General features: G+C 38.1%; 1 protein-coding gene across 1 annotated transcript in view; it reads left to right on the top strand.

Annotated features, from left to right (window-relative positions):
* The window catches only part of BICD1 (BICD cargo adaptor 1), a 672,372-nt gene that overhangs the window by 214,256 nt on the left and 435,713 nt on the right, over positions 1 to 22,403 (top strand). Inside the window, 1 exon segment of the mRNA XM_053719022.1 lies at positions 5,198 to 5,410. Within this exon segment, the coding sequence (XP_053574997.1) occupies positions 5,198 to 5,410 (213 nt within the window).

Raw genomic sequence — 22,403 nt, 5'->3', positions numbered from 1 at the left:
ATAACACACACATATATATATATATATATATATATATATATATATATATAAAAGTTTGTGAAAAGATACAGTATATGTACAAATTCTAGCATTAATAATCATTTAAAATAAAAACATGAGATAGGCATATCATGAATCAGATAAATATTAATACACATTAATTTATGTGAACATATCATATTTTAGATTTTTTTGTATAACAAATAAATAGAAAAATAAATATCTATGAGCTATTCAGGTATAAATATAGCTTAACATTAACAGATGAAAAATAAAAGATTAGCTTTAGAGAAATGTACTTGTTCATGGACAGTAATGGAATGGTATAAATAACGTTGGGAAAAAAACAGAATATCCGCAACATCGATGATTCTAAATTTATCAAATTTGTACTTGACGCACGTGTTTTTGACAGATGTTTTGATAAATAAGGGCATCGTATGCAGATCCGTGGCAGTGATGTCTGGCGAGCGTATTGACGCCAGCGAATGCACCAAGATTGACGCTTTGATAAATCGAGGTCTTGGTATCCTTTATTGATTAAAGAGTAATCTTAGATGAGCTCAGGATCGTGTGTGTGTTTTTAGTTATCGGGTAGCAGTGTTTGTAACATTGTTTATAGCAACGTTATTCATAGTTACAAACACTGCTGACATAGGGTTCTTTTTAATTGAGCCGTTTAAAATGGAGCCGTAAGCTACCGAAGCAGCCGACAGCTAAAAGTAATTTACGGCTCCATTTTAGTACCAAGTTTACATTGGAAAGGTTTCTGATTTGCGTGCGGTCGCTCTTTTTGTGTGAGGTGTGAGTTAGCGTTGTGTTAATGCTTCCACCCAATGCCGGATTTCTAAAACATTAATAGGTTACTATGGTAACCCGACCTTACACTACACTTGATCGCATATACGGTGCGGGCGCCGTATATTTTACCCGTCGCTTGCTGTTAGAATAAAATCAAACACCTAACGCATGCGCAATATCTATCTCTCAACTGTAACCCCCCCACTACAATAACTAATGTATTAACCCCTAAACCGCCATCCGCCCCCAGAAAACTATCTATTTAAACTATTAAGCCCTATTTCGCAATGCCCCACAACTCAAACTATCTATTAAATCTATTAACCCCTAAACTGCCATCCCCCACAACACAAACTATCTATTTAAACTATTAACCCCTAAACCACCAATAACCCACATCACAATTAACCTAATAAATCTATTAACCCCTAAACCGCCCATAACCCACATCACAATTAACCTATCACAATTAACCTAATAAATCTATTAACCCCTAAACCACCAAACCCCACAATGCAAATAACTAATCACTAAGCCCCCTAACCTAACACACCCTAAATTAACCCCATTGCATAAATTAAAATAATCCTAAATTACAATTAAAATAAAAAAAAAACTAACATTACTTTAAAATTAAAAAAAATAAGTTTAAATTAAGCTAAAATGACAGAAAATAAAAAAGTCTAACATTACATAAAATAATAAACAAAATTATCAAAAATACATTTTTTTAACCTAATCCCTATGAAAATTAAAAAGCCGCCCAAAATAAAAACACCCCCTAATCTAATACTAAACTACCAATAGCCCTTAAAAAAAAATCTAAGTTCCCCATAACAGTAAAAACCCCCACCCACCAAACCCCCAAAATGAAAAACCTAACACTAAAAAACTACCCCTTACCCTAAAGGAGCATTTGTATGGGCATTGCGCTTAAAAGGTCATTCAGCTCTTTTACTGCCCTTAAAAGGGCATTCATCTCTTTTACAGCGCCCAAATCCCTAATCTAAAAAAATTAAAATAAAAATGAAAAAATAAAAGCCTAACTCTAACCCCAAGATAGGTACTAACGGTTCCTGAAGTCCGGCGGTGAAGTCTTCTTCCAAGCGGCGACCTCTTCTATCTTCATCCAGGACCGCGTAATTGACGAGAGGCGACCACGGAGTGTGGAGGATCCTCTTCATACGATCGCCGCCGTACACTGTATAGTGAATTCAAGGTAAGCAATTAAATATGGCGTCCCTTGCATTCCTTTTGGCTGATTTGATTCTTCAGATTCAAATCAGCCAATAGGATGAGAGCTTCTGAAATCCTATTGGCTGTTCAAATCAGCCAATAGAATGAGAGCTACTGAAATCCTATTGGCTGATTTGAACAGCCAATAGGATTTCAGTAGCTCTCATCATATTGGCTGATTTCAATTTGAAGAATCAAATCAGCCAATAGGATGCATGGGACACCACATTTAATCGAGTATCTTGAATTCACTATACAGTGTACAGCCGCGATCGTACAAAGAGAATCCTCCACCCTCCATGGCTCCGCGGTCGCCGGTCTTCAGTTCCGCGGTCGCTGGTCTTCAGTTCCGCAGTCCTGTATGAAGATAGAAGAGGTTGCTGCTTGGAAGAAGACCAAAAGATATGGCAGCAATAAGTGGTTTTCAAATGGTCTTTATTTAGAGCACAACAAGCAAAGCAGCGACGTTTCGGGAGCTTCCTCCCTTTGTCAAGCATAAAAAATTGTGGTAACAAGCATCTTAATATACCCACCCCCACCAGGGGGCAGCAGAGAACAATTTACTTATTTGCAAGGTTTAATTTAACCCATTCACACCTTTTAGGTTAATACAAAAAATTACCACATAAATATACTACAAAGATACAAATTAAAAATATTAAAATGTTTTTGTATACATTCAATATATTTAATCAAAATTGATACAATATTAACTATATACACAGCAAGGATCAATTCCTTAGGCACAAGGCTAATCATTGTTGGAGATAAGGATAATAGTTTATAAGAAAAGAACACTAGCATAGAAAATGTCAAACCCAATTATATTGTTTTAGGAACACAGACAAGTCCCAGTCTTTATTGAGACCCACAGGTTGAAGGGTATTCAATTCAAATATCCAGAATCTCTCCCTTTGATGAAGCATTAGCTCCCTATTACTTCCTCTCCTAGGATTGGGAACAAAATCAATTACTTGAAAGCGAAGTTGGTTGATGGCATGCCCTACTGAATTAAAGTGACAGGCTATGGGGGACTTTTCATTCTTTGTCCTAATAGAGCTCTTATGCTCGACTATTCTATCCCTAATGGATCTAGTAGTCTCTCCCACATAGCTCCGCCCACAAGGACACTTAATCAAATAGATTACAAATTTTGAGTGACAGGTATAGAAGTTCTTAATCTGGTATTTTTTGCCTGAACTGGAATGGTAAAAAACAGATTCTTTAATCATGTTACCACAACATGAACATCCCAGACATGGAAAGCAACCCCTGTTCCTGTCAGTCAAATATCTTTGACCATCCTTGATCTTTGAAGAACCAATATCAGCCCTAATCAGTTTCTGTTGCAAATTATAGCCTCTTTTAAAGGCTGGCATTGGATTCTCTGCAAACTCAGAAATATTAGGATAACATTTGGACAACAAAGGCCAATGTTTCCTAATAATGTCATTAATCCTGTAGCTATGACAATTGAATTCTGACACAAAAACCATTCTCTTAGACTCACTCCCTTTCCTCCTTTCTTTTTTGGTTTTTTTTTTTTTTTTGGATCAGTAGACAATAGTGTAGCTCTAGGGATAAGAGAGACCGATTGTGCCTCTTTCTCCAACGTCATTGGAGAAAAAAACTCTTAAGGGCAATAAAAGAGCTGAATGCCCTTTTAAGGGCAATGCCCATACAAATGCTCCTTTAGGGGCAATAGTTAGTTTAGAATTTTTTAGTGTTTTTTTTTATTTTGGGGGTTTTGGTGGGTGTTTGTTTTTTTTACTGTTATGGGGAACTTAGTTTTTTTTAAAGGTAAAAGAGCTGTTTAACTTAGGGCAATGCCCTACAAAAGGCAATTTTAAGTGCTATTGGTAGTTTAGTATTAGATTAGGGGGTGTTTTTATTTTGGGGGGGCTTTTTTTTTTTCATAGGGATTAGGTTTAATTTTTTTAATTTTATTATTTTATGTAATGTTAGACTTTTTTATTTTCTGTAATTTTAACTTAAGTTTTTTTATTTTAATTGTAATTTAGGATTATTATTTCAATTTATGTAATGGGGTTAATTTAGGGGGTGTTAGGTTAGGGGGCTTAGTGACTAGTTATTTTTGTTGTGGGGTTTGGAGGTTTAGGGGTTAATAGATTTATTAGGTTAATTGCGATGTGGGTTATTGGTGGTTTAGGGGTTAATAGATTTATTAGGTTAATTGTGATGTGGGTTAATGGTGTATTAGGGGTTAATAGTTTAAATAGCTAGTTTGCGTTGTGGGGCATGGTGGTTTAGAGGTTAATAGATTTATTATAAGTTGCAATGTGGGGGGGATGGCGGATAGAGGGATTTTTGACATGCCGGGTTAAATTTCAATGGGAAAAAGGTCTCAAAGAGCACCTTTTTCCTGTTTTACACCTAGTTGAGCTGGGTGTTATTTTTGTTAATGTATCGACAGCCTCCGACAATGTATTTGCGGTTTGCGCAGGCATTGGAAAACGGGTATTATTTAAAGATTAGCGGCTTCCTATACTTTGTATGGGACACGATAATGTTTTCGGCAGCCGGAGTCCGGTTGCCGAAATTGGGTAATAACGGGCCGTTGGAAGCAGTCGATAAACGATATTTTTTCCGACAGCTTATTTATCGGTTTATGAGTGCACGCAAATGGAATTACGGCTCAATGGAAACTAGCCCATAGACTGCTATGAACACGTACACGCTCCTAAGCTTCTATCAGTCAACTTAGCTTTGCTTTTCAACAAAGAATACCAAAAGAACAAAGCACATTTGATAATAGAAGTGAATTGGAAAGTTGTTTAAAATTGCATGTTCTATCCAATCCATTTTAATTAAATTTTGACTTTACTGTCCCTTTAAAATGCTATGTAAACATAAAAATATGTATATCGTCATCAAACTGCTCTTTACTTGTTCAATTTTATCATTCCAAATTATCTGGTTAATAGTTGTGCTCACTGAGATTACGTAAAGATTACTTGGCTATATTAGAAGTGCAGTTTCCAGTAATAAGCAGAGTATATTCACAGAACTCACGACTGTCCATCATTTCCCAGAATGCTTAAGGTTTGAGAGCTCAGACTTGCTTTCCCTTGTATGTCACACCAGTGTAATTTACTTTGCGTGATTGCTCCGTAACCAGACTTATTTTCTGCTTTTCCAGGCCTTTGGGCACTCATTCTCCATCCACCGCAAGGTTGCAGAAGATGGCGAAACCCGAGAAGAGACTCTTCTTCAGGAATCAGCCTCCAAGGAAGCCTATTATCTGGGGAAGATCTTGGAGATGCAAAATGAGGTCAAGCAAAGTAGGGCTGTCATCGTCAATGTTCAGGGGGAGAATAACCGCCTTAACTCTGTGGTCCAAGACTTGAAGGAGGTAATTTTTTCTGTCTTGTTGCTTGATAGTTGTCAAGAAATAATTTACATACAGTATATATTTCCCCCAGATGGCTCCTTATTATAATGCTACCATTTGAGTCCCAGTATAAATCTAAATCTATAACTCTGGTGCTTTTTAGCACAAATTTGCCTGGTTACATGTATAAATCCATAGAAATATTGACATAGAAATATGTCAAAAGATGAGGGAAAGTAATTTGTGATGTAAAAAGAGTGGGAATCAATAGGAATTAAGATCAGATTCATATGAGATATTCTGTTATCTATTCTAGCTATTTTGATTTTTGAATCATATCAGTAACAAAAAAAGTTTGGGGTGTTTTTTGTAAGCCTCAAATCACCTCCTATTGGTAATGCTGGTTAGGAGGGATATTTATATGGTGCATTACCAAGGGGAGGTGATTTGAGGCTTAGAAAATCTCCCAAAATATATATTTTTTTTACTGATATGATTTTTTTATAAAAAAATTGGAATAGTTAGCAAGTATTACAGTGTAGGCTATTTTACCATTATTATTATTCTAGTAAAATATTTTTTTATGCATGGCAAACAGTCTAAGACAACAATCACTTCTCTGGCTTACAATTACAAAAGACTTTTATTCTTGAAGTCAGGGGTGGAACTACCGGGGATGCAGAGACAGCAACTGCACCCGGCCCTGGAGGTCCCCCTCCCTACTTCAGCCCAAACTTTTTTTTGTTTTTTGTTTGTTTCTGCCTGCCTGCCTGACCTGCCTCTTTACCCATTGAAAAGTCCACACACAGCAGCACTAAAATGAATGACCTTTTGTTTCAAAGGGAACAGGGATACAACAATAACGACGTTTCGGTCTCACACGCTTAATCATGCATAGTTAACATCATACAATACATCCTTATGTAGGCCAACACTAATTGGACCACCAATCAGAACCCTTCAGTGAACACGCCCCCTCAGTGGTTTACAAACAATCAATGGATATCTGCACATATATGTATCATATACCATTATACAAATAAAACAGGTATTATTTACCTCATCTAACAAAATTTAACATATTAAAGTAACATAATGTTAACTCTCTACAGGGAGTGCAGAATTATTAGGCAAGTTGTATTTTTGAGGATTAATTTTATTATTGAACAACAACCATGTTCTCAATGAACCCAAAAAACTCATTAATATCAAAGCTGAATATTTTTGGAAGTAGTTTTTAGTTTGTTTTTAGTTTTAGCTATTTTAGGGGGATATCTGTGTGTGCAAGTGACTATTACTGTGCATAATTATTAGGCAACTTTACAAAAAACAAATATATACCCATTTCAATTATTTATTTTTACCAGTGAAACCAATATAACATCTCAACATTCACAAATATACATTTCTGACATTCAAAAACAAAACAAAAACAAATCAGTGACCAATATAGCCACCTTTCTTTGCAAGGACACTCAAAAGCCTGCCATCCATGGATTCTGTCAGTGTTTTGATCTGTTCACCATCAACATTGGGTGCAGCAGCAACCACAGCCTCCCAGACACTGTTCAGAGAGGTGTACTGTTTTCCCTCCTTGTAAATCTCACATTTGATGATGGACCACAGGTTCTCAATGGGGTTCAGATCAGGTGAACAAGGAGGCCATGTCATTAGATTTTCTTCTTTTATACCCTTTCTTGCCAGCCACGCTGTGGAGTACTTGGACGCATGTGATGGAGCATGGTCCTGCATGAAAATCATGTTTTTCTTGAAGGATGCAGACTTCTTCCTGTACCACTGCTTGAAGAAGGTGTCTTCCAGAAACTGGCAGTAGGACTGGGAGTTGAGCTTGACTCCATCCTCAACCCGAAAAGGCCCCACAAGCTCATCTTTGATGATACCAGCCCAAACCAGTACTCCACCTCCACCTTGCTGGCGTCTGAGTCGGACTGGAGCTCTCTGCCCTTTACCAATCCAGCCACGGGCCCATCCATCTGGCCCATCAAGACTCACTCTCATTTCATCAGTCCATAAAACCTTAGAAAAATCAGTCTTGAGATATTTCTTGGCCCAGTCTTGACGTTTCAGCTTGTGTGTCTTGTTCAGTGGTGGTCGCCTTTCAGCCTTTCTTACCTTGGCCATGTCTCTGAGTATTGCACACCTTGTGCTTTTTGGCACTCCAGTGATGTTGCAGCTCTGAAATATGGCCAAACTGGTGGCAAGTGGCATCTTGGCAGCTGCACGCTCGACTTTTCTCAGTTCATGGGCAGTTATTTTGCGCCTTGGTTTTTCCACACGCTTCTTGCAACCCTGTTGACTATTTTGAATGAAACGCTTGATTGTTCGATGATCATGCTTCAGAAGCTTTGCAATTTTAAGAGTGCTGCATCCCTCTGCAAGATATCTCACTATTTTTGACTTTTCTGAGCCTGTCAAGTCCTTCTTTTGACCCATTTTGCCAAAGGAAAGGAAGTTGCCTAATAATTATGCACACCTGATATAGGGTGTTGATGTCATTAGACCACACCCCTTCTCATTACAGAGATGCACATCACCTAATATGCTTAATTGGTAGTAGGCTTTCGAGCCTATACAGCTTGGAGTAAGACAACATGCATAAAGAGGATGATGTGGTCAAAATACTCATTTGCCTAATAATTCTGCACTCCCTGTATACAGAGTCTGGATATGCAACAAGAATGTCAAAAAAACTATTTATGGGAACATTTCAAAAGAGAACATTGTTATTTAATTTTACAAAAATACCCCAAGATCCAATTCCCTATTTAATCCCACAGGCTGCATGGAATTCAGTTTGGTGATCCAAAAAGCTTCACGTCTCTTTAAGAGAAGCCCTTGATAAACCCCCGTCTAGGGTATCTCACAGTATCTATAATCTCAAATCTGAGTTGGCTGATGTTGTGCCTGAATTCTAAAAAATGTGAAGAAACAGGAGCCTCAAGATTCTTACATCTGACATTACTTTTGTGTTGACTTATCCCTGTTGCACACTCTACGGGTGGTCTGACCAATATAGACCCTCCCACAAGGACATTTAATCAGATAAATAGCAAAAGTAGTGTCACATGTAAAGTATATGAAAGCGTACTTCTTGCCAGTCAATGGGCCATAAGTATGCTTTATCATAGAGTTACATGGGCCCTTTATCATAAAGTTACAGTTAATACAACCAAGGCAAGGAAAACAACCATTATTTTTACAGGTAAATAACTGTTTAGTTCCCTTATTACTGCCTAAGTCAGTGTGAACCAAATTATCTCTTAAATTACGCCGCCTCCTGTACGCTGGCATTGGTGGCTGCGCAAATTTTGTGATTTCAGGATGACAAGTCCTAAGAATAGACCAATGTTTCTTCACAATTTTCAAAATCTCATGACTCTGGTCATTGTGATCCATAACCAGGATCACTCTTTTATCGTTGCTCTTTTCTTTCTCATGCTTTGGGACAATAGGAGATTGCACACACATCAGCTCTTTAGATATAAAATTAGGGGGGTACCCTCTATCCTTAAATTTGTTAGACATTTCCTTCCGTCTTTATCCATTGGTGCAGCTCAGCTGGAAGATCTTCCTATTAGCGGCTTTGGCATTCACATTGGCTCCTGACCTGACTGCATGTGTAGTCAGTGACAGTCACAGTGAGACTATGACTGTGAGTCTGCAGAGCTGAGGACGGCTAGTGGCAACTAAACTGAAGGCAAGCCAGTTCAGTTGTATCAACAATGCCCCATCTTCATCAGTATCTTGTAATGTCTTTAAGAGAAAAGCTATTTATAAGCATCTTTTTACCTAATTGAACCCTTGCCTAGATGTGCTGCCCTATATTATATGAGTAGGTATTTACCAACCTGCTCAACTCCCTGTGTGTATAATGTCAGTCTGTGCTATCTGTATGTCTTTACTCATGCTAGAAAATGTATAGTTCTACAGCGCTGAGTATAATTGCATGTAAAGCAGTAGTAAAACTAAGGTACCTCTATTTCCTCAGTACACACAATATTGCAAGGGGAGATATCAGCACTCAAAAGAGTGAACTAATATACAATACCACTGCGCTGCAAAAAGCAGCCTAATATATGCAGTATTAGGCTAAATGTATAAAAAAAATGTACTAAAATAATTTATATATATTAAATCAGCTGATATTCAGAAATACAACACTATAACATTATAAAAATACTGCACTAGTGGCGGTTGTTTTACCTGCAGACAAAAACAACAAAAGAAACAAAGAGGTCCTTTTTACACAGACGGATAAAATTTGTTGGCAAAGGTTCACATTTTTGTTTTTGTCTGCAGCTAAAACAACCGTCTTGTCTTCATCGCCACTCAGCCCCTGCAGCGTAACTGACTCTGATCACAATCAGTTTGAGCCTACCAAGGTTTAGCTTTTCAAAAATACCGCCTAGGGAACAAAGCAAATTTGATGATAAAAGTAAATTGGAAAGTTGTTTAAAATGACGTGCCCTATCTGAATCATGAAACTTTAATTTTGACTAGACTGTCCCTTTAACTGTATGTTAGCATTTATATGTATACATTGGACGCGTTTGCTATTTACTGTTTATGCCATATCTTTTTAATTAATTAAATAGATTTTTAACGAAATAGATTTATTAAAGTGTGGCTCTTATTAGAGCGTATTTCTTGAACCATAAGTTAATATTATAAACATATATTCTCTCTTAGTCTGTTGTACTGCATAGTGCAGTATTTTTATAGAGTTTCTGAATATCAGCTGATTTAATAAATATAAATTATTTTAGTACATTTTTTTATACATTCAGCCTAATATTGCATATATTAGGCTGCTTTTTGCAGCGCAGTGGTATTGTATATTAGTTCACTCTTTTGAATGCTAATATCTCCCCTTGCAAAGTCTCCCTAGCGAAATGTGTCTGTGGTATCTGGTTATCTGCCCCAGCACATCTTGTGAGCTGCTGGTGCAATGCTGAATACGGAGAGCGTATTGCTCTACGCATTCAGCGAGGTCTTGCGGACTTGATCCGCACTGTCGGAAAAGGTCCGCAAGACCTTTGATAAATAGGACTCTATACCAGTTACATTTACTTTTAATCACACACACAGACATATTAGTTTGTTTATTTTTAAACTGATTTATAGAATTTATAGAAAAATAAATGTAAATGCATTTTTTTTCCAGATAAATTAATTGTATTGCTTAAAGGGACAGGAAACCCCAAAATTTTCTTTCATGATTTCGATTGAACCTACAATTTTAAACAACTTTCCTATTTACTTCCATTATCAAATTTGCTTTGTTCTCGTGTTAACTTTTGCTGAAGGAACAGCAACATTGCACTACTGACAGCAAGATGAACACATGTAGTCAGCCAATCACAAAATACAAATGTGTGCAGGCGCCAATTAGCAGCAGCTCCCACTAGTGTTTGATATGAGCATATTCTTTTTCAACAAGGGATACCAAGAGAACAAAGCACATTTGAAAATAGAAGTGAATTTAAAAGTGTCTTAAAATCACATGCTCTATCTGAATCACGCAAGTTTAATTTTGTCTTTCCTATCCCTTTACCCTTTAGAACATGCTACTACTCGTTCCCTGCACCACTAGCAACTTTGAATTCCCTGGTGCATCTTTTATCAATTAACGTATTATTATTATTATTATTATTTATTTGTATAGCGCCACCAAATTCCGTAGCGCTGGGCTTAAACTATTATTGCCAGATAGTTTCCCTAATATGCTGATATACACAGAGGCATCCTGCAGCACTAACTGCATATTTTACAGCAAATGTCCCTGGCTGACAGTGGTGCAAATGCTTTAAACCTAGTGGGCGTAGAGAACTGAGTTACATTGCATAGAAATATGTGCCCTAGACCCCACCACAGAAGTGGCTGTAGTCTAACTGGAGTTCTGAGGTCAGAAACTGGGAACACAGTTATCCCTCAAATTGTTTAATTTTCCCACAGCAAATGAACATTACAATAAAGCTATATTGTTAGTGGTGGTTCTCTGGCGGGCCTAGGGATATAATGCACCCTCTTTTACTCATGTAATACCCTCAAACCTCTGAGGTTAAAAGGAATATTAAACACTAAATACATAATTGCTTGTATTATGTATCCAGAGCAAAGATTATACATAATAATTGTTTTTGCATTTTTTTAAAATTATATTAGTTGCTTAAACATTGGATTCTTGCACCAGGGCCCTGTGGTTTCTAGTTACGCCTCTGCTTGAAGTATATTATATAAGACACATTTAAGTGTTAGAAGACAAGATAAGGTTCTATATACAGCTGTGTGAGTCTGTCAAAAGTACTAATTGCAAGTAGCATAGCATTCTATATACTGTGCACTAGAAATAGGATACTCTAGACTGCAGAATCTTATGTACGTCATTATACCTGAAATAGAATTCTGTTAAGTGAAGTATAGAAATACACTTCACTAATTATTTAGTGGTTTACCATTTATGGGATGTTCTCCATAACGGGGAACTAATCTATTTAAAAACAAAACAAAAACCTGATCTATATTAGGATACCCAGACAATTTTCAAGAGAGGCTTCATTTAAGTTTTCGTTACTGTCATGCCTGGGGGGGGGGGGGGGGGGATGGGGGGGGAGGATTGTAAAAGTTCTGTTAATAAAACATTTTGTGCAAATATGCAACTGTTTAGTAATATTAGAGTCAATATCCTGCGCAAATCCACATACATTTGATAGAACGTTTGGCCGCGCTGAGATTTGATTTAGTTCACTGTTGTGGACAATAGAGATCGAAAACAATAGACAGTCTATCGGGGAAATGCAACACATAAAATATATTTACAATATAAAATTTGCATATGCTGAAATTGGTCTATACATTTTGAACATTTGATTGACTTGTTAGAGGAAGCCAAAAAAAAGTCCCTAGTATCTATGTGCCATGGGCAACCCCCTAGGTCTACCTAATGGTGGTGCCAATGTTCTGATGATTTTTGCTGCCCCTCTTACTGCACATGCACACACAAATGTCACCACATTCCACAAATGTTGCAAAAATATGTGGTGACGTATAGGCGCGCATGCGTAACAAGAGAGGTAGCAAAATTTGACGGAGAGAAACATTTCTCACTGCATTCCTCACTGTTTTTTGGCAGGCTGACTTCACAGTTCCTGCATTGCAAACACCTAGGCCGCTGCTGTAAAACGCTATTGCACTTGTTTTATGTATGTCTGTAGCTACTTCCCCCTTGCGGACGAGTCATGCTGAAGGGGGGTAGGATTTACTTCAAGTAAGAGATACTTTTTGGAGAGATACAACACATAATTTCTGTTTAAATTTAATGTTTAACCAATAATAAACTTCAGTTAACCCCTTAGTGACCAGACCACTTTTCCATTTGTGGACCAGGGCTAATTGTACATTTCTGCTGTGTTTGTGTTTAGCTGTAATTTTCCTCTTACTCATTTACTGTACCCACACATATTATATACCGTTTTTCTCACCATTAAATTAACTTTCTAAAGATACCATTATTTTCATCATATCTTATAATGTACTGTAAAAAAATTATAAAATATGCTGAAAAAATTGAAAAAACACACTTTTTCTAACTTTGATCCCCAATATCTGTTACACATCTTCAACCACCAAAAAACACCCATGCCAAATAGTTTCTAAATTTTGTCCTGAGTTTAGAAATACCCAATGTTTACATGTTCTTTGCTTTTTTGCAAGTTATAGGGCAATAAATACAAGTAGCACTTTGCTATTTCCAAACCATTTCCCCCCCAAAATTAGTTACATTGGAACACTGATATCTGTCAGGAATCCCTGAACAACCCTTGACATGTATATATATTTTTTTTAGTAGACAACCCAAAGTATTGATCTAGGCCCATTTTGGTATATTTCATGCCACCATTTCACTGCCAAATGCGATCAAATAAAAAAAATGGTTCACTTTTTCACAAACTTTAGGTTTCTCACTGAAATTATTTACAAACCGCTTGTGCAATTATGGAAAAAATGGTTGTAAATGCTTCTCTGGGATCCCCTTCGTTCAGAAATAGCAGACATACTGTATATGGCTTTGGCGTTGCTTTTTTAGAATTAGGCCGCTAAATGCCACTGCGCACCACACGTGTATTATGCCCATCAGTGAAGGGGTTAATTAGGGAGCTTGTATGGAGCTTGTAGGGTTAATTGTAGCTTTAGTTTAGTGTTGTAGGCAATTCAAAGTATTGATCTAGGCCCATTTTGGTAATATAAATCATGCCACCATTTCACCGCCATATGCGATCAAATAAAAAAAATTGTTCACTTTTTCACAAACAGCTTGTGCAATTATGGCAAAAATGGTTATAAATGCTTCTCTGAGATCCTCTCTGTTCCGAAATAGCAGACATATATGGCTTTGGCATTGCATTTTGTTAATTAGAAGGCCGCTAAATGCCGCTGTGCACCACATGTGTATTATGCCCAGCAGTGAAGGGGTTAATTAGGTAGCTTGTAGGGTTAATTTTAGCTTTAGTGTAGAGATCAGCCTCCCACCTGACACATCCCACTCCCTGTTCCTTCCCAAACAGCTCTCCTCCCTACCCCCACAATTGTCCCCGCCATCTTAAGTACTGGCAGAAAGTCTGCTAGTACTAAAATAAAAGGCTTTTTTAAAAAAAATATATATTCTGCTGTGTAGGATCCCCCCTTAGCCCCCAACCTCCCTGATCCCCCCCAAACAACTCTCTAACCCTCCCCCTCTACCTTATTCTCCGCAATCTTGGGTACTGGCAGCTATTTGCCAGTACCCAGTTTGCCATACAATTTGATATTTTTTATATAATTTTTAACCCCTTAAAGACCAAGGACGTACGCCACACGTCCTAAAAAAAAATGCACTTAATGACCGAGGACGTGTGGCGTACGTCCTTGGTCTGGAAAGCAGCTGGAAGCGATCCTGCTCGCTTCCAGTTGCTTTCCGGTTATTGCAGTGATGCCTCGATATTGAGGCATCCTGCAATAACCTTTTTTAGCAATCCGGTGCAGAGAGAGCCACTCTGTGGCCCTCTCTGCACCGGACATCACCGGCTAAATTCGTTGGTGGGTGGGAGCCGGTTCGGGAGGCGGGTGGCGGCCATCGGTGGCCTTGATGATGTGTAGGGGGGCGGGATCGTGGGCGGGGGTGATTGGAGGCGCGCACGCGTGCACGGGAGGGCGGGGGCGGGCGCGTGCACGGGGAGGGAGCGGGTGGGAACCGCTACACTACAGAAAAAAAGTTTGTATCAAAAGTTTAAAAGTTAATAAAAAATAGTGTTAATCTATATAAAATACCTTAATCAGGGGGTGGGGGATTGGTCTGTAGGGGGGGGGGGAAGCTACACTACAGAAAAATAACATAATCATTAAAAAAAAAAAAATTTTCTTGCAAACTGGGTACTGGCAGACAGCTGCCAGTACCCAAGATGGCCCCCAATAAGGCAGAGGGGGGGTTAGAGAGCTGTTTTGGGGGGGATCAGGGAGGTTGGGGGCTAAGGGGGGATCCTACAAACTAGCATATGTAAATATGCTGAAAATGTATTTTATTTTTTAAAAAAAAAACACTTTTATTTTAGTACTGGCAGATTTTCTGCCAGTACTTAAGATGGCGGGGACAATTGTGGGGTGGGGGAGGGAAGGGAGCTGTTTGGGAGGGATCAGGGGGTCTGATGTGTCAGGTGGGAGTCTGATCTCTACACTAAAGCTAAAATTAACCCTGCAAGCTCCCTACAAACTACCTAATTAACCCCTTCACTGCTAGCCATAATACACGTGTGATGCGCAGCAGCACTTAGCGGCCTTCTAATTACCAAAAAGCAACGCCAAAGTCATATATGTCTGTTATTTCTGAACAAAGGGGATCCCAGAGAACCATTTACAACCATTTGTGCCATAATTGCACATGCTGTTTGTAAATAATTTTAGTGAGAAACCTAAAATTGTGAAAAATGTAGCGTTTTTTTTAATTTGATTGCATTTGGCGGTGAAATGGTGGCATGAAATATACCAAAATGAGCCTAGATCAATACTTGGGGTTGTCTACTACACTACACTGAAGCTAAAATTAACCCTAGAAGCTCCCTACATGCTCCCTAATTAACCCCTTCACTGCTGGGCATAATACACGTGTGGTGCGCAGTCGCATTTAGCAGCCTTCTAATTAGTAAAAAGCAAAACCAAAGCCATATATGTCTGCTATTTATGAACAAAGGGGATCCCAGAGAAGCATTTACAACCATGTATGCTATAATTGCATACGTTTTTTGTAAATAATTTCAGTGAGAAACCTAAAGTTTGTGAAAAAAAATTGTGAAAAAGTGAACAATTTTTTTTATTTGATCGCATTTGGCGGTGAAATGGTGGCATGAAATATACCAAAATGGGCCTAGATCAATACTTTGGGATGTCTTCTAAAAAAATATATATACATGTCAATTGATATTCAGGGATTCCTGAAAGATATCAGTGTCCCAATATAACTATCGCTAATTCTGAAAAAAAGTGGTTTGGAAATAGCAAAGTGCTACTTGTATTTATGGCCCTATAACTTGCAAAAAAAAGCAAAGAACATGTAAACATTGGGTATTTCTAAACTCAGGACAAAATTTAGAAACTATTTAGCATATGTTTTTTTTGGTGGTTGTAGATGTATAACAGATTTTGGGGGTCAAAGTTAGAAAAAGTGTGTTTTTTTCCATTTTTTCCTCATATTTTATAATTTTTTTTATAGTAAATTATAAGATATGATGAAAATAATGGTATATTTTGAAAGTCCATTTAATGGCAAGAAAAACGGTATATAATATGTGTGGGTACATTAAATGAGTAAGGGGAAAATTACAGCTAAACACAAACACAGCAGAAATGTAAAAATAGCCTTGGTCCTAAACGGACAGAAAATGGAAAAGTGCTGTGGTCATTAAGGGGTTAAATATAAAAGCAATTTTTCTGTTGTGTAGTTGCCCCCCCTCAATAGCCTACACCCACCCACTCCCAGATCCCTTAGATGCAATTTCCCCCCCTCCTCTCTCCCTTCTTCGCTGTCTCATACTGTAGTGTTCCCACCCGCTTCCACCCCCGTGCACACGCCTGCCCCCGTACACTTGCACGTGCCCGTGCGCACTCCCGGCACCCCTGCACAGAATCCCGCCTCCCTCTGACGTAGATCCACCATCGATGACCGCCCACCCGACTCCCTGCACTGGCCACAGAGCGTCTCTCTCTGCATCGGATGCCTACATTTTTTTATTGCAGGATGCCTCAATATCGAGGCATCACTGCAATAACATGAAAGCGGCTGGAAGCGATAATGATTGCTTCCAGCGCTTTAAACTGTAGAGGACGTATCAGGCATGTCCTTGGTCAATAACCCAAATGAGGATGTGCCTGACACGTTCTTGGTCGTTAAGGGGTTAAAATGATACTAAACCCAATTTTTTTTCTTTCATGATTCAGATAGAGCATGCAATTTTAAGCAACTTTCTAATTTACTCCTATTATCAATTTTTTTTTGTTCTTTGCTATCTTTATTTGAAAAAAACAGGAATCTAAGCTAAGGAGCCAGCCTATTTTTGGTTCAGAATCTGGGTTGTGCTTGCTGATTGTGGCTAAATGTACCCATCGATCAGAAAGCACTATCCAGGGTGCTGAACCAAAAATGGGTCAGCTACTTAGCTTAGATTCCGGCTTTTTCAAATAAAGATAGCAAGAGAACGAAGAAAAATTGATAATAGGAGTAAATTAGAAAGTTGCCTAAAATTACATGCTCTATCTGAATCATGAAAGAAAAAAAAATTGGGTTTAGTATCCCTTAAAGCCATAAATTCTCAATAAATACATTTATTATTAACTAACTGCGCAGCAAGAGCCCTGAGAAGTGCACATGTGCACGCACACCTGGACATATCAGATTATGCTATGGCCAATAGCGCGCATGCGTACACAAAAAAGATTGCATGCGTGTGCGCCCCAAGTCAGTGCATCATATTTTGATACCAACAAGAACACGCTTGGCTTTATCACGGCAATATATGCGCACACCCAATCGCATTCTTGTTGGTATCATAATATGATGCGCTGACACTCATTAGTGAAACTAAAATCTCACCTAAAAAAAAAACGAACAAACATTGCAGCATGAAAACTGTGGACAGCAATTTGTAACCGCCGCTTGTCACAGTGGAGACTTGCAATATCAATTCCATTATAATCAATCAGCAACTTAAAAATGCTTCAAAACTAATTTAACACAGACAACCTCTATAAAATACTCCTCTCTTGCATATGCACAAGAGACACAACCAAAGGACACAACAGCTGCACTTTATACATGCATCTGTCATTAACTGAGAATAGCACTGTGAAACCCTCTTGTTGTATCAAACTGTGACTTCATTCTATAGTATATGATAATCAGTTCCCACTAGGTGATAATGTGCCTGCAGCTAATCACTATACAATCAAATTTAGAGATTCATACGGTATACCTTCTAAGCAGCCTCATCACTCTTACCTTAAACATAGCTCTATAGCTTCTCCGTATATCTAGTGAGTTTTATGCTCAGACTAGGCTCCAAACCTTCTATAAGGAAAAATCGCTGCATGAAAAGCGAGCCTATACATTGTAATAGGCTCCCAGAGAAGCAGCTCCGGCGCCCGTAATGCTCATTAACATAGCGCATGGCTAATTTACATAAATTGATGACGTATGCACGTAGTCATGGTGACCCAGCAAAGCGTTTAGTCAATATGCGATCCTGACCGCCTATGTTACATTGTGCTAGGTATGGTTAAAGCTTTAACGTGGGACACATCAGAAGGCATATTCCTTCGGCAAGGACATCTAAGTAAAATAAAATAAAATAACTCTAAGTGGGCTAAGAGCATTGTAGTAGATATGTACATATGACACCACGGGATCTCTGTCATACACCTAAGCATCTCATAGGGCTAACAACATTATGCATAAAATATGTACATACTTAGTGTGCTTAACATAAAGTATATTTAACATAAAGTGTATGACCAGAGGCTTCATCCCCTGTAGTGTTAATAGCCAAAATAATCCAGTAGCAATCCATAGAACTGCAGAAGGCTGTGTAAATCTCAGTAGCCTATTACCTATTAATCAGCCCTAGGGTTCAACTATGTGTGGAGTCAATTCAGACTGAACTGAACATTTTTTACATGTAATATCCACTACAATGCTCTTAGCCCACTTAGAGTTATTTTATTTTATTTTACTTAGATGTCCTTGCCGAAGGAATATGCCTTCTGATGTGTCCCACGTTAAAGCTTTAACCATACCTAGCACAATGTAACATAGGCGGTCAGGATCGCATATTGACTAAAGGCTTTGCTGGGTCACCATGATTACGTGCATACGTCATCAATTTATGTAAATTAGCCATGCGCTATGTTAATGAGCATTACGGGCGCCGGAGCTGCTTCTCTGGGAGCCTATTACAATGTATAGGCTCGCTTTTCATGCAGCGATTTTTCCTTATAGAAGGTTTGGAGCCTAGTCTGAGCATAAAACTCACTAGATATACGGAGAAGCTATAGAGCTATGTTTAAGGTAAGAGTGATGAGGCTGCTTAGAAGGTATACCGTATGAATCTCTAAATTTGATTGTATAGTGATTAGCTGCAGGCACATTATCACCTAGTGGGAACTGATTATCATATACTATAGAATGAAGTCACAGTTTGATACAACAAGAGGGTTTCACAGTGCTATTCTCAGTTAATGACAGATGCATGTATAACCTTTTTGACTGTATGTGATGCACTGCTGTACTGACATATATGTCTTTATATCACATATGATGGTTTTATTTTACACCAATATGAAATGCTTTGTCTTCCATATGTCTCTTATCTTATGAATCCACTTACGTATACAATTGAACACAGGGATGTTTAGCTTTACTTATACATTTAATAATAGGCATATTTTTTGGCTCATGCATTTATTGTACCACTTATACAACTTTGAAGCTCTTATGAATTGTTTTATGAATTGTTTGATTAGTAGTATGGTCACATTGAGGGGGTCAGGGGTTATCACCATGACAACCCCAGTTTTGGCGCAATTCACAGTTGATTTGGTGGTGGGCGGGGCTTAATATGTTTATAAGACACAGTGTTTAGTTGCATGGTTTGTACTGGTCTGAGGAAGGGGCCTGCGTGCTCCGAAACGTTACCTAATTAAAGAGTTTTTTACATAAATCCAGTGAGTGCAGTCCTATGTTGCAGATTACTATGATTACTTATTGATCTGGCACCCTGGTTGGCGACTATTTGACATTGAGAGTGCAGATACACATGGAGGATATACTGTATATATATATATATACCCTATGTGTGTGTGTGTTTGTTTATATATACTATATATATATACAGGGAGTGCAGAATTATTAGGAAAATGAGTATTTTGACCACATCATCCTCTTTATGCATGTTGTCTTACTCCAAGCTGTATAGGCTCGAAAGCCTACTACCAATTAAGCATATTAGGTGATGTGCATCTCTGTAATGAGAAGGGGTGTGGTCTAATGACATCAACACCCTATATCAGGTGTGCATAATTATTAGGCAACTTCCTTTCCTTTGGCAAAATGGGTCAAAAGAAGGACTTGACAGGCTCAGAAAAGTCAAAAATAGTGAGATATCTTGCAGAGGGATGCAGCACTCTTAAAATTGCAAAGCTTCTGAAGCGTGATCATCGAACAATCAAGCGTTTCATTCAAAATAGTCAACAGGGTCGCAAGAAGCGTGTGGAAAAACCAAGGTAAAATAACTGCCCATGAACTGAGAAAAGTCAAGCGTGCAGCTGCCAAGATGCCACTTGCCACCAGTTTGGCCATATTTCAGAGCTGCAACATCACTGGAGTGCCCAAAAGCACAAGGTGTGCAATACTCAGAGACATGGCCAAGGTAAGAAAGGCTAAAAGACGACCACCACTGAACAAGACACACAAGCTGAAACGTCAAGACTGGGCCAAGAAATATCTCAAGACTGATTTTTCTAAGGTTTTATGGACTGATGAAATGAGAGTGAGTCTTGAAGGGCCAGATGGATGGGCCTGTGGCTGGATTGGTAAAGGGCAGAGAGCTCCAGTCCGACTCAGATGCCAGCAAGGTGGAGGTGGAGTACTGGTTTGGGCTGGTATCATCAAAGATGAGCTTGTGGGGCCTTTTCGGGTTGAGGATGGAGTCAAGCTCAACTCCCAGTCCTACTGCCAGTTTCTGGAAGACACCTTCTTCAAGCAGTGGTACAGGAAGAAGTCTGCATCCTTCAAGAAAAACATGATTTTCATGCAGGACAATGCTCCATCACACGCGTCCAAGTACTCCACAGCGTGGCTGGCAAGAAAGGGTATAAAAGAAGAAAATCTAATGACATGGCCTCCTTGTTCACCTGATCTGAACCCCATTGAGAACCTGTGGTCCATCATCAAATGTGAGATTTACAAGAAGGGAAAACAGTACACCTCTCTGAACAGTGTCTGGGAGGCTGTGGTTGCTGCTGCACGCAATGTTGATGGTGAACAGATCAAAACACTGACAGAATCCATGGATGGCAGGCTTTTGAGTGTCCTTGCAAAGAAAGGTGGCTATATTGGTCACTGATTTGTTTTTGTTTTATTTTTGAATGTCAGAAATGTATATTTGTGAATGTTGAGATGTTATATTGGTTTCACTGGTAAAAATAAATAATTGAAATGGGTATATATTTGTTTTTTGTTAAGTTGCCTAATAATTATGCACAGTAATTGTCACCTGCACACACAGATATCCCCCTAAAATAGCTATAACTAAAAACAAACTAAAAACTACTTCCAAAACTATTCAGCTTTGATATTAATGAGTTTTTTGGGTTCATTGAGAACATGGTTGTTGTTCAATAATAAAATTAATCCTCAAAAATACAACTTGCCTAATAATTCTGCACTCCCTGTATATGTGTGTGTATATATACACACATACATACATATATACAGTATATACATATACACAGACACACACACTTTTGAGGGTTATATTGCTTTTTAGGTTGTTGTGTCAGTTATATTTTTCTCTGTGATTTATTTTACAGCTGAGCATTAGTTTATGGTTCTTTGTCTGAGGGTTAGTAGCAACCCCCTTGAAAGAGTTAGTTAAACACATACTTACAATATTATAATGTTCTAATGAATTAAAGCAGTTTATTATTATTATTACAATGTCCCTTTAAAATATGCATTATTATATTGAAAGCACTCACAGATAATAACATTAATTCATTGGATATATGATTTCTAAAGGGTTAAAAATAACAATCTTAGAAAGTATTTGACTTTATCTCCCAGCAGCCCTCGTTGATATGTGACAACTACTGTTCTGCACAGTTTTTTCTTTTGTACTAAGTTGTGAAATAGCATCTAACTTTATTTTGGCTATTGGATGCTGTCACCTGTGGCATTGATGAATAATAAAATATTCAAATGTTCAAATATAAAACAACATATTTACCTTTTGAAAGTATTGCTCAATCTCAGAATTGTAAAAAGAGGTTACTCTCAGGCTAATCTTAAAAAAGCGTACTGGTTAGCTAAACAAAGTACAAGAGATGAGTTACTATACAAAGTTAAATTAACCACTTCAGAACCTGCTATAAGATTTATTAGCCAATACAATAATAAATGGAACGAGATTAGAGCAATCATGCAGAAATAATAGGATGTTTTAACTTAAGATAGTGACATAAAGCAAATAGTATGGGATAGACCTCTTATGACCCCTAGAAAAGCACCACATTTAAAAGAGATGTTGGTATCTAGTCACTATACTAAACAAGAAGGACAAAACTGGCTTAGACAAATAACACAAAAAGAGGGAAATGTGAAATACAGAAGATGCTCAGTATGTAAGAATATGCAACAAGGAGCCCATTTTGTGGACAAATGGGGGCACAATCATAATATTGTTGGTAAAATCAA

This window comes from Bombina bombina, chromosome 6, assembly GCF_027579735.1.
Source record: "Bombina bombina isolate aBomBom1 chromosome 6, aBomBom1.pri, whole genome shotgun sequence".
Lineage (NCBI taxonomy): Eukaryota > Metazoa > Chordata > Amphibia > Anura > Bombinatoridae > Bombina > Bombina bombina.
This window is presented reverse-complemented; position numbering and strand designations above follow the sequence as displayed.